Source organism: Heloderma suspectum, chromosome 17, assembly GCF_057233095.1.
Source record: "Heloderma suspectum isolate Gila_16-S chromosome 17, 16-S_ref, whole genome shotgun sequence".
Lineage (NCBI taxonomy): Eukaryota > Metazoa > Chordata > Lepidosauria > Squamata > Helodermatidae > Heloderma > Heloderma suspectum.
In genome coordinates this window covers 22958756-22972611 of record NC_139474.1, presented here as the reverse complement: position 1 = coordinate 22972611, position 13856 = coordinate 22958756, and the positions used below count along the sequence as shown (strand labels likewise).

At 57.9% G+C, this 13856-nt stretch overlaps 1 protein-coding gene across 1 annotated transcript in view; it reads right to left on the bottom strand.

Moving 5' to 3' along the window:
- INSRR (insulin receptor related receptor) overlaps positions 1–13856 on the bottom strand; it is a 30665-nt gene that overhangs the window by 9006 nt on the left and 7803 nt on the right. The window contains exons 4-14 of the mRNA XM_084824532.1: positions 12634–12776; positions 11374–11518; positions 10206–10420; positions 9522–9648; positions 8870–9108; positions 7361–7528; positions 7073–7262; positions 5650–5691; positions 4908–5200; positions 4173–4309; positions 3715–3880 (exon numbers count right to left, since the gene is read on the bottom strand). Coding sequence (XP_084680658.1) covers positions 3715–3880; positions 4173–4309; positions 4908–5200; positions 5650–5691; positions 7073–7262; positions 7361–7528; positions 8870–9108; positions 9522–9648; positions 10206–10420; positions 11374–11518; positions 12634–12776 — 1865 coding nt within the window. The remainder of the gene's footprint in view (positions 1–3714; positions 3881–4172; positions 4310–4907; positions 5201–5649; positions 5692–7072; positions 7263–7360; positions 7529–8869; positions 9109–9521; positions 9649–10205; positions 10421–11373; positions 11519–12633; positions 12777–13856) is intronic.

The window sequence follows — 13856 nt, the reverse complement described above, 5'->3', positions numbered from 1 at the left end:
TACCTTGCAGCATGTGAAAACAACATGCCCCTGTCCAGTTGGAATGTGTCTGGATTGCCTCCCGCAGATGCAAGGGGGAGCGCTCTATTTATTTGTGGATGTTCCCTTGGAGATACTGTGGAAGAAGATACTCACCAGACAAGGGAGGCTATAAGTGCCCTTACTGAACTAAGGGGGTGGGAGTGGGGGGCCTTTTTCCATGGTTACTGGGGACATCATGAGCACCCCCTTCCTCATACATCAAGTGTTTGTCTCAGCAATACTGACCCGCCACGTATCATCACATCGCCTGTATCCAGAAGATAATTTGAGCTGGGTGCTCTGAAGGGCTCTGGGTTTCTTAAACATGCAGCAACACTGCTGTCTTCTACAGTTCCTTGTTTCTGCTCGATTAGCACTCTTTTGCTGCAGTGGAGGAGGATACCCTCGTCCGGGGTGCTCCTCCCACTCGCTCTGATTGGTAGGACGCGTAACTTAGCAGAATTGCCCTTTTGCATGGGGGAGCACACCTCTTCTTTCCAGATTGGTTTCTGCCATAGCTCCGAGCAGTTGCTGGAGAGCTGGCTGGGCTTCCAGCCTCCTTTCTATCATAGCTGTACTTCTTTCATTACCTCCCATCTTTTCTCCGCAGCCTTCTCCCTTAGCTGTCCATAAAAAATACATAAATAAAATATTTTCTACCTTTCCCCATGGAGAACAAAAGCAACCAGGTGGCTAAGGCCTGCGCCCGCACTGCCTGACAATCCGTCTGAGAAGGACAGCCCTTGCATGTCGTGTGGCTCCCTTGTGGGACCGATGCTGCCATCCAACGGGCCTCCAGGAGCGACACAGTCGGCCCGGACTTGATCTCCTCAGGAGTCCCGTGTCCCTCGGGTGATCCTGATGCTGTGCTCCCTAACGCAGGCAGGCCTAGCTGGATCAGGGCAGGTGTTGCACAGCATTGCCTCCGCCCAGGACTGGGAACAGGCCAAGGAGGAGTTGGGCTCTGTTGTGGCCACGTTCGCTTCTCCTGTGAATCTCAAGGTGAGCCGGCTCCTATCATGATGCATGGCGGAGAACTTCGATGCCGGGTGCACTCCCAGGCCATTGGGCATCTTGTACGTCTTGCTACCCAGACCCATGATGACCCGGCTCCTGAGCAGGATCCGGACAGAGCGGGCACATGTGATCCCGGCAGCACCCACCTGGCCCAGGCACGCATGGTACTCAGACCTTTTCCACTTGCTGGCGGCATCATGGTCTCCTTAACCAGAGCGGTGTATTTCGTCCAGACCCAGCGTGGCTACAGCACCACACTTGGACCTTGAGAGGTTAGTCCTAGAACAGAAAGGCCACGATGCTAAAGTCATATTTGCCATCTTATCTTCCCGCCGGGCTTCTACAAACAGAATTTATGGAACAACTTGGGAGAGCTTTCTGGAGGTGCTGCAGGAAGAAAGGGGAAGATTTGTCAAGGCTGCCGTGACGCTGGTGCTGGTGTTTCTATGGGGGAGCGGGGGGGCGGTGCCGGTGCAAGGGCTGAGACCTAATGCTCCTAAAAGGCAAGTCCCAGCCATTTCCTCTGCAGCCACAAGGCCCCCTGGTAATCCTTGATCACCCCACCCCCATCAAGTGCTTTCTCGGAGCCGCATCTCTCCTGAAGCCACCCACCATTCACAGGTATCTGTCTTGGACAAGGTGCTTAAGGTGCTTGCCAGAGCCGCTCCACAAGGTATCTCTCATATTTCTCACTTGGAAAGTCCTTTTTCTGGTAGCCATCGTGCAGCTCGCCAAGTGTCAACACAGCGTGGCACTGTCAGTGAGGAAAGAGTTTTACATTTTTCAGTGTCAGGCCGTTGTTCTTCATTTGGATCCAACTTTCATTCCCAGAGTTATTTCAGTTTTCCACAGGGCTCAGAAACTCATCTTCCTTTTGTCCGTGGCCAAGTTGGCCCCTTGAGAGAGAGTGGCACTCACTGGATGTTAAGAGAGCCTCATGGTATGTGCCTGATTCTCTGTTTGTTTCATTTCAGCCAGTCTCCATGGCCAAGAAGGTATCTAGATCAATGTTGGCAAGGTAGATCAAGGTCTGCGTTGCATTCTGCTATTGATCCTCTGGTTTGGCTTTGCTTGGAGGGATTTCTGCCCACTCTACAAGGAGGGCAGCCACATCTGCAGCATTTGGAACCAGTGCTCCCCTTGCTGACATTTGCAGGGCTGCCACATGGAAATCGAAGTCTTCTTTTTAAGGCATTACAAGCTGGACACTTTTGGCTTCAGGTGACGCCTCCTGAAGGTGGTTTCCATTTAGGTGCACACATGGGCAGGGACCAGCCCTCCCTTCTGGCCACCGCTGTTCTACATCCCATAGGAGGATATCCTGCTCCACTACAGAAAAAAGGAATGCTGGTACTTCCCATGGGGCGTTCATGTTCTGTAGCGGATGGAGGATGCCCCCCTGGCGGACTGTTCTGGTCACTCTTGGGGGGAGGCAAACATCTTTGCTTTAGCGGTTGTTGGTTCTAGTTGGCTGTTCTGCTTTTTTCTGTTGTTTTTTTCTGTGCTGAGACATTTCCCAGATCTGGAAAAAGGAGGCTGCTGTCACACACGAGAGGGCTGTTAGGCTGCATTATATGATTCTATGTGTCCTGCCAGTCAGAGCCAGCGGGAGGAGCAACCCATAGGAGGGTATCCTCCATCTGCTACAGAAAATGAGCGTACCGTGCTAAGTTCCAACATTCCTATCTATTTGGTTTTTAAAACTTGATTATTTTCTCTTCTGCAGTAAATCCAGTTCCTTCTTATAATGCTCATTTCTTTGTCACGTTACTCAGTCTGTAACCCTCTTTTCTCTCACAAGATCTACAACATGTGCAGTGCAAGCCTAAACATGTTTACTCAAAAATAAGACCCTCTAAGCTCCTTTGCTATCCACAAAGCCACAATTCCTCTGCACCCCTTCTCGTCCCAGGGATGCACCTCCATTTCTACATATTCCCACCATGTAACTGTTTCTGTCTCTTCTGGAAGTGAACAGTGTTACATTTGGCTTTACTCATATGCCTCCAGCTAGAGCCAGAAGCTCACACATCGTTGCCAGGAGGAGGGAAAGACACCACTGGAGCCCTCTGGCTGTGTCTGGCCCGCTCCTGGCCCGCTCCTGGCCTGAGTCTTCTCCTCTCACCAGCAGGGTTCAGGGAGCCCGGCCACCGCCAGAGGCCACTTCAGAGCCACCACCTCTCTCTGGGCAGAGCAGGCTGCTTCTGGTCCAGGAGGTGAGGAGGCCTCTTTGGCCTCTCAGCAGACCACAGGCCAGGTGGGGAAAAGCCCCCCGCCCCATGCCCCCCCACCAAACGGCCTGGCTGAATCTGGTTTTGGGGAGGGTCCCTCTTGTCACATTCCCTGGCAGACCCCCCCGAGTTTAAAAGTAACTGCGGGCGGCGGGTGTGAATGGAAACTCTTTCCCTGTGTGCTCTTTCTGGATCTGTAGTTTCCCACACATTCCAAGACAAGCAACTCTCGCCTGCCTGCCGATGTTCTCATGAGGCATTAACTCTGCTAAATTAACGTCCTAACTCCACGCTTCCTCACTTTCTCCTCACACCATCATAAGATTTCCAGGGAAGAAACAAGCCCAGCGTGCCACAGAACCACCCTAAAAGGCAAGCACCTTGGCCTTGAGACCAGCAGCATTCCTCCTGTCCCACCAAGGCATGTGTTGCCCCCAGCACCTACCCGGCCCAAGGATGTAAAACCTGATGAGTCCTGTCCATGACCCATTCCCTGCCAGTGAAGTGGCTCGAACCTTGGCAGAGTAATTTCCTGGCTGGAGCAGAGCAAGGTGGTAGCCCCCGTACTTGGCATAGCGGTGGCGAGAAACACACACAACCGAAATGACTTTCTGCATGAGAGGAAAAGGGAGCAAAGCAGGAGAGTTACCCAGCCTGGCATCCCCCAGCCTCAGTGGCCTGTGAATCACTCGCTAGGGGGAAGCAAGGGAGAAGCGGGGAGGGAGGCTGGACAGGCTGAGCAGGTCGGCATCCTGCACGTGTTGCCTCTGAGGAATGACGGATGTTGCCACGGACAGAGCCTGGTGCGCACAGGATGCCTGTCCGCCAGCCGGCCGTGGGTCAAGGAAGATGCTTTTACGCATGCAGCTCTGCGTCTGCCCCCACCTGCCTGGGCCTCCTCACCTCGCTCTCCCGGCTGTACTTGATCTCGTACTTCAGGATGAGCCCGTTGGGATTCTTGGGTTCCTCCCACCTGAGCAGGACGCTGTTCTTGCTGGCCGGCTCCCAGGTCATGTTGCCAGGAATGTTGTCTGCTTGAGCTGGCGGAGAGGGAGCAACGGCAGGCCGCCTCAGGACCCGGGCTGTGCTGGGCTTAAGATGTGCCAGAGCCCGAGCTAGAGCTGAGCCCCCCCAATGTCCTTCTCCATTCAGCCCAGGCACGAGGGCTGCCAAACAGGGAGGAGCCTTGCAGCCCCTCTGCAAACCTCTTGTTTCTCTCGCATGCTTTGCACGGAGCTGCTGGCCAGAGGCCCATGAGCTGCCCGACTGCCCTTGGGTTCGGCAGCGCAGCACGTGCTCATCAGCTAATGCGGGGGAGGTTACAGTGGAAGCCGCTCTCTCGGGTGAAGGCGCAGGGCGGCACCCGCCATCTGGCCATTCGGGAGGGGTAGAGCCCCCACGCTGGGTGCAGGAGGTCCCAGGTTGGGTCCCCGGCAGCGCCTCCGGGCAAGGCGAGGAAAGCCCCTTGCCTGACGCCCCGGGAGCCGCGGCGGGCAGCTGTGTCGGCGACACGGGGCTGGCGGGCCGGGGGGCCGATGCAGCGTCACAGCAGCAGCTGGTGCTCCCAGCGCCTCGACCGGCCCCCCTGCGCCCGACTTTGCCACGTCCAGCAGGGCCTTCCGCGGCTCCAGCACTTACGTCCTGGCATGGTCCTGGCAAAGACGAGGGTGGAGGCACTGCACCCCACGGTCTGTGCCGCGTGGTTGCAGGCATGGATGTCGATGCGGTATTCGGTGAAATGGCGCAGGTGAGAAATGGCCGTGCGATCCTGAACCACCTTGTCTTCGAAGATGCGGGGATCCCGCATTTTAGGGTCAGCCTCTGTGCGGCTCGGGGCTGCTCCGTCTGCCAGGGTCTCAGGAGAGGACGTGTTGCCAGAGACATAGCCAGCGACAGTCACTGCCAAGGTGTCTCTGCGCCTCCTTGGGATCCTGTCGCAGGTTGAAAGGAGGGCGGTGGAAGGGCCTGCCAGCGGAGCAGAGGCCTTGGACGGGCCAGGCTGAAGGCTTGCCCACTCCCCAGGCAGGCGGCACGCTGGGCAGGAGCCGGACCCCATGCTGCTGCTGGCCTGCTGATCTCCCTCACTCGTGAATCACGAGGAGGTGGACGTCCGAGGGAGCGCCTGTGGCAGGGCAGGCCAGGCCAGGCCAGGGGCGAGCGGGGAGGAGGGAGAGGGAGAGGCTCTGGACTGCTGATCTCGGGAAAGAGAGGCCCCCCTCTGTTCTGAAACTGCACCGGGGGCCACAGTGCACACCCACGCTTCTGGAAGTGAGCCTGGAAAGGCGTGAGCAGAGGCCCTTGGGCTCCTGGGATTGCCACAGGATGATTCTCTAGAGCCCTGCCGTGCCCTGGCCGGCTGCCGTCTACAGGGGCAATTTACCTGTAAGAGATCTTGTTGATGGATGTGACTTTCCAAGGGGATCTGGAAAAAGACAGAGCAGGTCTGAGAAGCTCTCCTCGGAATGCCCCCTCCTCCTCCCGCCTGAGCCATACGCGACTGCTTAAAAGCCTTGATGCATAGGGTGTTGGCAATTAGGTGTGTGCGTGGGTTCCTCTTTAAAAGCAAAAGAAAAGCCCAGCAAGAAGTAAATTCTGCAGTTTCAGGAGCATATGCTGAGTGGCAGAGCTTGGGCTTCCTCAGTAGGGAGGCCATAGCACTCTGCACATGCTTAAAGATACTCTGTTCAACTAAGTCTAAGTCCAGTTGCCAAGGGACCCTAGCTCAGTGGCAGAGCCTTGCATGCAGGAGGCACTGGGTTCAAACCCTGGCATCTCCCGAGAGATGGAGGTCAGGCCTCAGGTGCTGGGAAAGAGCAGGCGCCACAGGCCTGGCAGACAAGCGATCTGGCCTGACCAAGGGCAGCTTCCTAAGGGCAGGGAAGAGGGAGAGCCCAGGGGAATGGCAGCCCCACTGCCACCACTGAGCATGAGCCCTTCTGGCTGGCTGGATGGGGATTTCCTTGGACCTGAGAACAGACTGGCAGTTATCTGGTAAGGACATCAGAAGAGCCCTGAGGCTAGATCAGACCCAGGGTCCATCTAGTCCAGCACTCTGTTCACACAGTGGCCAGCTGTCAACAGGGAACCCACACGCAGGGCATGGGTGCAACAGCACCCTCCCGCCCACGTTCCCCAGCCACTGGTGTACACAGGCAGACTGCCTGATACTGGAGGGGGCATATGGCCATTCAGACTAGTAGCCATTGATAGACTCCTGCATGAATTTGTCCAACCCCCTTTTAAAGCCATCCAAATTAGCGGCCATTGCTACATCCTGTGGTAGCAAAGCCCATCGTTTATGTCTGCGCTGTGTGAAGAAGTCCTCCCTCTTCTCTGTCCTGAATCTGTACAATACTCGTTCGTTTTGTTGTAAAGTTGTTTAATAAACTGATTTGGGGGTTTTGTGGTGCAACAGCCCCACCACTATTCCATCACAAATGTCTGTCCTGGCCCTGGACACGGTTCTCCAGAAGGTAGAGGAACAAGTGGCAATTTCGTAGGCATTCAAGAGCTGGTATTATACCCAGCTAAAGGAAAGCAGCCGATAAAAGGAAGCAGGAAGCAACGGTGGTGTCCCCTTAGTTCTAGTTCCCCTTGTGACCTACATGCCTAGAGAAAGGGCTCTGTGTTTTGCTCCGCCTCCCTTGCGCGGGGAGCGGCGGCGGCAGGCCAAGCCAGCAGCGGGCGCTCCCCTGGGGACAGGCACGCCCCACAGCAGAGCGGCCCCCGGCCCCTTGGCCCGCTTGGGGCTGGGCCGTCAGCTCTGCTCCTCAGCCCGGCCGAGGCTGCTCCAAGCCACTCACCTGGGGATGATGATAGAGTTGCGCAGGAAGTTCTCAAACTTCTTCTGGAAAGAGACGGCCTCTGCCTGCAGCTGGGCTTGCCCGACGGGGCTCTGGCACGGGCAGCACTGCTCATCCTCCGCGCTCTCGTGGCCCTCGACGTCGTCAGTGTCGAAGCGGGTGTCTGCGCTGCTGGTGGGCAGGCGGAGCCCTGGCAGGCAGAGGAAGCGGGGTCAGCCACGGCCAGCCTGGAACAGCCGTGGGAGGCCCACAGGCTCCGGACGGAGCCGCCCAGCCCAGCCGCCGTACCTTTGTGGCAGTAGTCGTTGACGAAGAGCTCTGAGTCTTCGGGCAGCTGCCGCCACAAAACCAGGTAGTAGGTGATGTTGCCGTTGGGCTGGCTGGGCGGCTTCCACCGCACGATGAGGTGCGAGGAGGAGTTCGACATGGAGATCACGTCCCGCGGCACCGTTGGAGCTGCCGGCCAAGGGGGGCACACGCACAGCGGGGGGAACGTGTGAGAGGCAGCGCGCGGGCCTCTGAGCGCAGAGCAGATGGGCGTGCAGGCCGCCTCCCCGGCCGGCTCTGTGCGCCCCTCTTCTGCCCAGCCCCAGAGGCCTCCGCTCCTTCCTCCTCCAAAGCTTTAATCGCAAGTAATGTTTGTCCTGCAGAGGGTTGACCTGGGTGTCAGCTGCTCACAGGAGAACTCACAAATGTGCCCCGAAGAGTTTAACCACCATTTACCCCCATCTGAAGAAAGTGAGCGCCTCGTTCACATGCAGCCCACCAGGACTGGCCTCGCCCGCCTGCTGGGACGCCCATGCCAGGAGATGGCCACCATAATGTGACGCGCGCGCAAAGTAAGCAACACAGCCGAATAGTGTAAGTGGCCGAGCAGCAAGCACAGCGCCTGCTTCTATGCCAGCATTCCCTGTGATTATGGCTACTGGTTTATGCAATTTCTCCCCAACAGCATCCTTGGACTGGGCAACTCCTTGCTCTGTACTGTTGCCCTCCTCTGTACTGGTGAGGCCTTCGGGATCGTCTGCAGCCAAGCCACCCCTCCCCTGCTCTTCCCTGGGGGTATTTGCCAGTCATGCTAAGAATGGTGGGAGGTGGCCCAGCATGGAATGCCGGAAGAGCCACTGGCCAGTCCCCGGGCCCTGCAAGCAGCTGCTGCCCCTCTCGCCGAGGCAGCAGGAATGGGCGGCGGAGGGGTCCCTCCTGTGCCTTAAGAACAGGAAGGAGAAGTCCAGTGTGGTGTAGGGGCGAGAGTGTTGGGCTGGGAACCGGGAGATCCGGGTTCTAGTCCCCACTGGGCCATGGAAGCTCACTGGGTGACTTTGGGCCAGTCACAGACTCTCCGCCCAACCCACCTCACAGGGTTGTTGTTGTGAGGATGAAATGGAGAGGAGGAGGAGGACAATGTACGCCGCCTTGGGTTCCTTGAGGAGGAAAAAGGGCGGGATATAAATGTAATGAATAAATAAATAAATAAAATAAGTCTGTCAGGCAAGGGAACGAGAAGCAGCAGTGCCTCTCAAAATGCCCCCCTCCCCCTCCAGGGATAGAGCCTGTCGCCCCCTTGGCATCTGGTCAGCCTAGAGCCAGGGATGGGCAATATGTGGCCCTCCAGAAGTTTTGGCCTACAACTCCCGCCAGCCCTAGCCAGTGGCGCTCATGGCAAAGGGATGATGGAAACTGCAAGCCAAAGCACATCGCCCACCCCGGCCTGGAGTCGTTTAATTCTTCAAGGTGGTCACTTCTGCCCATGACTGGGGGGCTCACCTTGGTCCAGGGGGGCTCACCTCGCCTTACCTGCAGGCATAGTGCGGATGTAGACCACCTCACTCTGCGCCCCGTAGTTGCGGCCCTCCTCGGCAGTGGTGAGAGTGATGGCCCGCACAAAGATGGCGTACTGGGTCCAGGGCTTGAGGCTCTGCAGTGTCACCCCCGGGTCCTGGTCATTGCTCAGGGGCAGCTCCACATCCACCACATTCCAGCTGTGGGCCCCACAGGCGTCCTGGCCCACGTACTCAGTGACGTTCTGGAAGGGCCTGGGGGAGAGAGGCAGCCGACTGTCCGTGAGCCGGAGCCGACAGGGAAGCCACTGGACTCCTCTCCTGTGCCCGGGCTCCACAGTGGCCAGGATGGGAGACTCCAGCCTCAAGCACGGAAGGGGCCGAGTGTCTCCTGCAGCAGACCCTCAGAAGAGCCGTGTGTGCTGGGTCAGGCCCATGGAGGCCTCTCTCGCCCGGCCTTCCGCTCGCACAGCGGCTAGACGGATGCCCCGCGGGAAGCCCATGAGCAGGACATAAATGGCCAGAGCACCCTGCGCTCATCTTCCCCAGCAGCTGCGCATGCAGCTGGCGTTCCTGGAGGTAATCAACGGCCCCCCTGCCCAGTAGCCACAAGAGCCGCCTCCTCCATGAAGAAGGCCAAAGCCCCACCCGACCCAGCCGCTGCTTACGACTCTTTGTAGTAGACGATGAAGCTCAGGAGGTCGCGGTACTCTGGGGGCTGGTAGCGCTCCCACTTGAGGATGATGCGATCTGACCCAGTGGTGTTGGACACGAAGCGCAGGGTTTGGGTTTTGCCTGAAATAGGAGGGGGAAGAACTCAGGAGGAGCCCCGGAAAGGGTGGAAGGGGTGGGAAGGGATGGGGCACACGTGGCTGCAGGAAAATGTAGATTTCTTTCAATCTGTAAATTATGAATCACATTTTCATCTAAAAGAATCCATAGGAAAATACCTGCAAGAGGAGGGTGGGGCTTTAGGGTCATTGCTGTAATGGCTGCAGGTTTTAGCAGTGGCACTTTAAAGACTTGACAGACTGAAGTCCCTTTGCAGACTGAAGACTCTGGTCTGCCTGCCATTTCAGCCACGTAAACTTCCAGAGCAGTAGCATTCAACCCAAAAGCTTGACTTGATTAACTGGCGGAGGAGGGCAACTCTAAGCGTTGGAGCTGAGGGCAGCAACCTCTCGAGTGGCTCCTTCCCTGTGGGGCAAGGACCCCCAGTGCCACTACGGCCATCTCCCAAAGGATTTCCTGTTCCGACTCTGGGCTTGTTTCTGCCCACCGAATGGGTGCTGGGGGCCATGCAGCGGCCACTGGTGAGCCCCTGAGTGCCCCGTTCCCACTGGGCAACTCACAGGAGGCTCTGTCTCCGTTGGTCCGGGGATTGATCTCTGCTTTGTTCTGCCTGCCCTTCGTGCCGGTGATCTCCTCCATGCGATAAATCTCTGAGAGGCAGAGCCTGGGGTTGAAGGCAAAGTACATCTTCCCAACGGGGATGGAGAGGGTGTGGTGGCTCCAGTCCCACAGCTGCTGGAGGTTCTGGTTGTCCAGCACGTAGAGAGTGTAATTCCTGAAGGCAAAATCAAGAAAGGGTGTGTGGAGGGTGTGTGTGTGTGTGCGCGGGGGGGGGGGGGGTTACAGCTGATCTGTAGAGGTGGGGAACGTGGCCTGGGAGAGGCCAGAAAGAGCCGCAAGTGGCCCGGGTGGGCTGTTCTGAGCCAGCCCAGTTTGTGCCCTGCACAGCAGCACCAGACCCTTCTGCCAGTAGCCTCTGTCTGGGAGGGGCATCCATGGGCTACAATGAGAGCTCACATCTCCAACTAGCCAATCCACGCCACAGCCTGGAACTGGTCAAGGGGGAGAAAGGGGGCTGGTCTGTGGTCAGGGGTTTGGGACAGGACTGCTCTCCGCCTCCAGCCGAGAGCTCCATGGGAGGTCCAGCACCCACACTCTGCACTGTAACATGGGTCGAACCTGTACATGGCTTCTCCAGCACAATTCAAGCACCTCCCGCTGGGCTTGCAAGGAGGAGCACAGGATGGTGATCAGCACTTTGCTTTTGCTGTTTTTTTTTTTTTTTTAAGGTGCTGTTATATTGTTGATCCACCCAATAACCAAGAGTCTCTGGGTGGATTGCAAGCAGTTAAAAGACTACAATGCCATACAAACAGTTTAAAAATAGAATAAAATTATACAGTATACAAGTATTGAAAAGAATACAAAACAACAAACAGCACAGGAATTGATGGAATGGCCATAGAAGCCTAGAGCTGGTCTCTGAAATGCCTGGGAGAAAAGAACAGTCTTTTCCAGGGGCCAAGAAGATGCCAGCATGGGCGGAGAGCCTCTTCCAAGAGGGCCCCTCTGAACGGAGCTGAGCCTGGCTCCGGCTGGGCCAGCGAGGGCTGCAGAGCGGCACACTTCGGGTGGTGGGTGAAGAGCCTCCACCGCCCCCACGCCCTCCTGCCCCCAGCCAGCAGTGCCTCTGCCCCAGCACAGCTGGACCCCTTGCCCACCACTCACCCATCCACCATGGAGTCCCCCCGGATGAGCTTGAGGTTCTTGAAGAAGGACAGAGAGATGAGGGCAAAGGAGTGCTTGATCTTCAGGAAGCCCGTGATGGTCTCGATGAGGCCCAGGCTGCCCTGCAGGGCAGAGGCCAGGTTATCTGCAGGAGGGCAGGGGCAGCCCATGAGCCTGGCTGAGCTGTGGGTCGGGCCTGGCATGGGACTGAGGCAGTTAGATAGATGATAGATAGATGATAGATAGATGGATGGATGGATGGATGGATAGATAGATAGATAGATAGATAGATAGATAGATAGATAGATAGATAGATAGCAAAGCTCTATCTATCAGCTGCTCTGAAGAAAAAGTGGGCCAGCCTCACATCACGTTAGGGATGCTGCGCTCTTTTTAAATGGGGCAGAGACAGAAGATCATTAAACAGGACTGACCTCTGGTGCTTATGGGCTGGGTGGGACAGGGGGGTCCTAGTAGTTTGCTAGGCCAGGGCTGGCTTCAGGTGGGTTACAGGCACACGTACAGGCACTCAAGTGGCCCGTCTACCAATGGCCCTGCAAACCGGATCCTGTGTGGGTTTACCTGCCACAAAGTGAGCTCTGCTCCCCCTCCCACAACCACCCAGCGGCCTCCGCAGTTCCAGTGACCCGCACAGAGCCTGCAGAAGGCTGATCCCCCCAGCTTCCCAAGGAGTGTCCACTCTGCTTTGGCTTTTCTCGCTCTCTCCTAGCCACCTTGCCAGTGACTCTGATCACTGCTTGCTTGGTTCTGAATATTCTTTCTTTCCGTAACTGTTTCTGCTCTTTAAAAATTGATCCAAGAAGAGGGGTGGGGGTGGCTTCCTACTGGACAGGGCGCACGTCCAGCTTCTATTGCAACCACAAGGATACATTTCCCCCGAGCTGAATCTGTGGGACCCAACATTACTCTTGTGCTACTGCATGGCCTCATTCGCAGAATTCTGTGGAAGGCCCAGAGGTCATGGCCTTCCATTTGTAACCCTCCCACATTTTCCTGCTGCTGCTTCCATCTTTTTTCCTTTCACAACAGCCCAGTAAGGAGGAAAGGACAGAATAACTGCACAGTGGCTTGTGACTGGTAGCACTAGGAGGAGCCCCCCGTCTGGAAGCCCCCTGAAGGCTCCCCAGTAAAGGCTCCTGCCCTGACAGGCCCGGCATCCACCCATCCTGCCTTCCGTGGGCAGGCGGAGGCCCAGGCTCCCACCCCAGCAAGCACGCAGGCCAGGACAGCGCCACTCACCGCCCCGGCGGATGTTCACAATCAGGCTGCCTTCGAGAAGCGTGCAGCCGGCCAGGTCCTTGGCTGCCCGCGTCGAGTCGATGGTCTTGGTGCCCACCTTGCACTCCTTTGGGCAGAGCCCCTCGCACTTGTGACACACGATGCTGATGGACAGGGAGAGAGGAGGTGACGCCCTGCCGTGCGCGGAGGGTCTCGGGAGCACCAGGGAGCCGGCGCTGGGCTGCTCTGCACAGCAGCTCTCGCGCCAGGGGATGCTTTTGGGTGGCGGCCAAGAGGGGAAGCCCCCCCCCCCCGCTCAGATTCCAGCCTGGTGCTCTGTTGCAATCCGTGTTTTCCAGACAGGCGGGTCAAACCCCGTTGCCTGCCCACCCACCGCCCTGATGCCAAGTGCCCACCTAGAACTAGGGCTTTGTCCTGCCTTCAGGTGTGCCTAGACGGGCCATCACGGAAACGTGGCTGCTGGAACTGGAGGGCAGCAGCAGCACCAAGCCAACGCTGGGCTTCGGAGCGATGGTGCTCCAGCACACAGACATGCCCGGTGCTGGCCCGCAACAGCACCAGGACAGGGCCTGGCAGGCTTGGGGCAGGGCCCGGAAGCATGGTCTCGGCCTGCCCTGGAGCCAGCACGGCCCTCCGTGAGTGGCGGGGAGCTGGGGGACCTGCCAGCCCCTGAGAGTGCTGAACCGCCTGACCACCGGACTGGTTCCCAAGGGAATGCCGTCCGGTGAGCCAGAGCAGACCAGCGGGTAGCGCTGGGCGGTGCTCTGGGCCCCTGAGAGGCCCCTGGTCCTTCGGGGCCTGTCAGTGCCAGGTCAGAGCGCCACTGAGTGACCAGGAGAGCGGCTGGCGGTTGTGCTGCTGCTTTCGGCTGCCGGGCACAGACGTCCCGCAGCTGCGATCCCATTTCTGGGGAGCTGATGGTCGGAACGGTGGCTGGTTGATCCTGGAGTTCAGGGCTGCACAGGCCCAGCTGAGGAGCCCTAGCGAATGGAGGGAGCCACAAGGACCGTGCGGCTTGCCCATAACCCAGCAGCAACCGACCCCGGCAGCTCTCCCAGGAGAGTGTGAACTCGGGCCTCGTCGCCTCCACAGGCCACAAAGCAGTGCCACTCCTTCCGCACAGAGCGTGGAGCCCCTGCGAGGGGCCCTCGTGGAGCTTCATGCTCAGGCAGCACGCAAGAAGCGGAAGGCTGCCAACTCCCACCGGGCAGGCTGATGAGCAG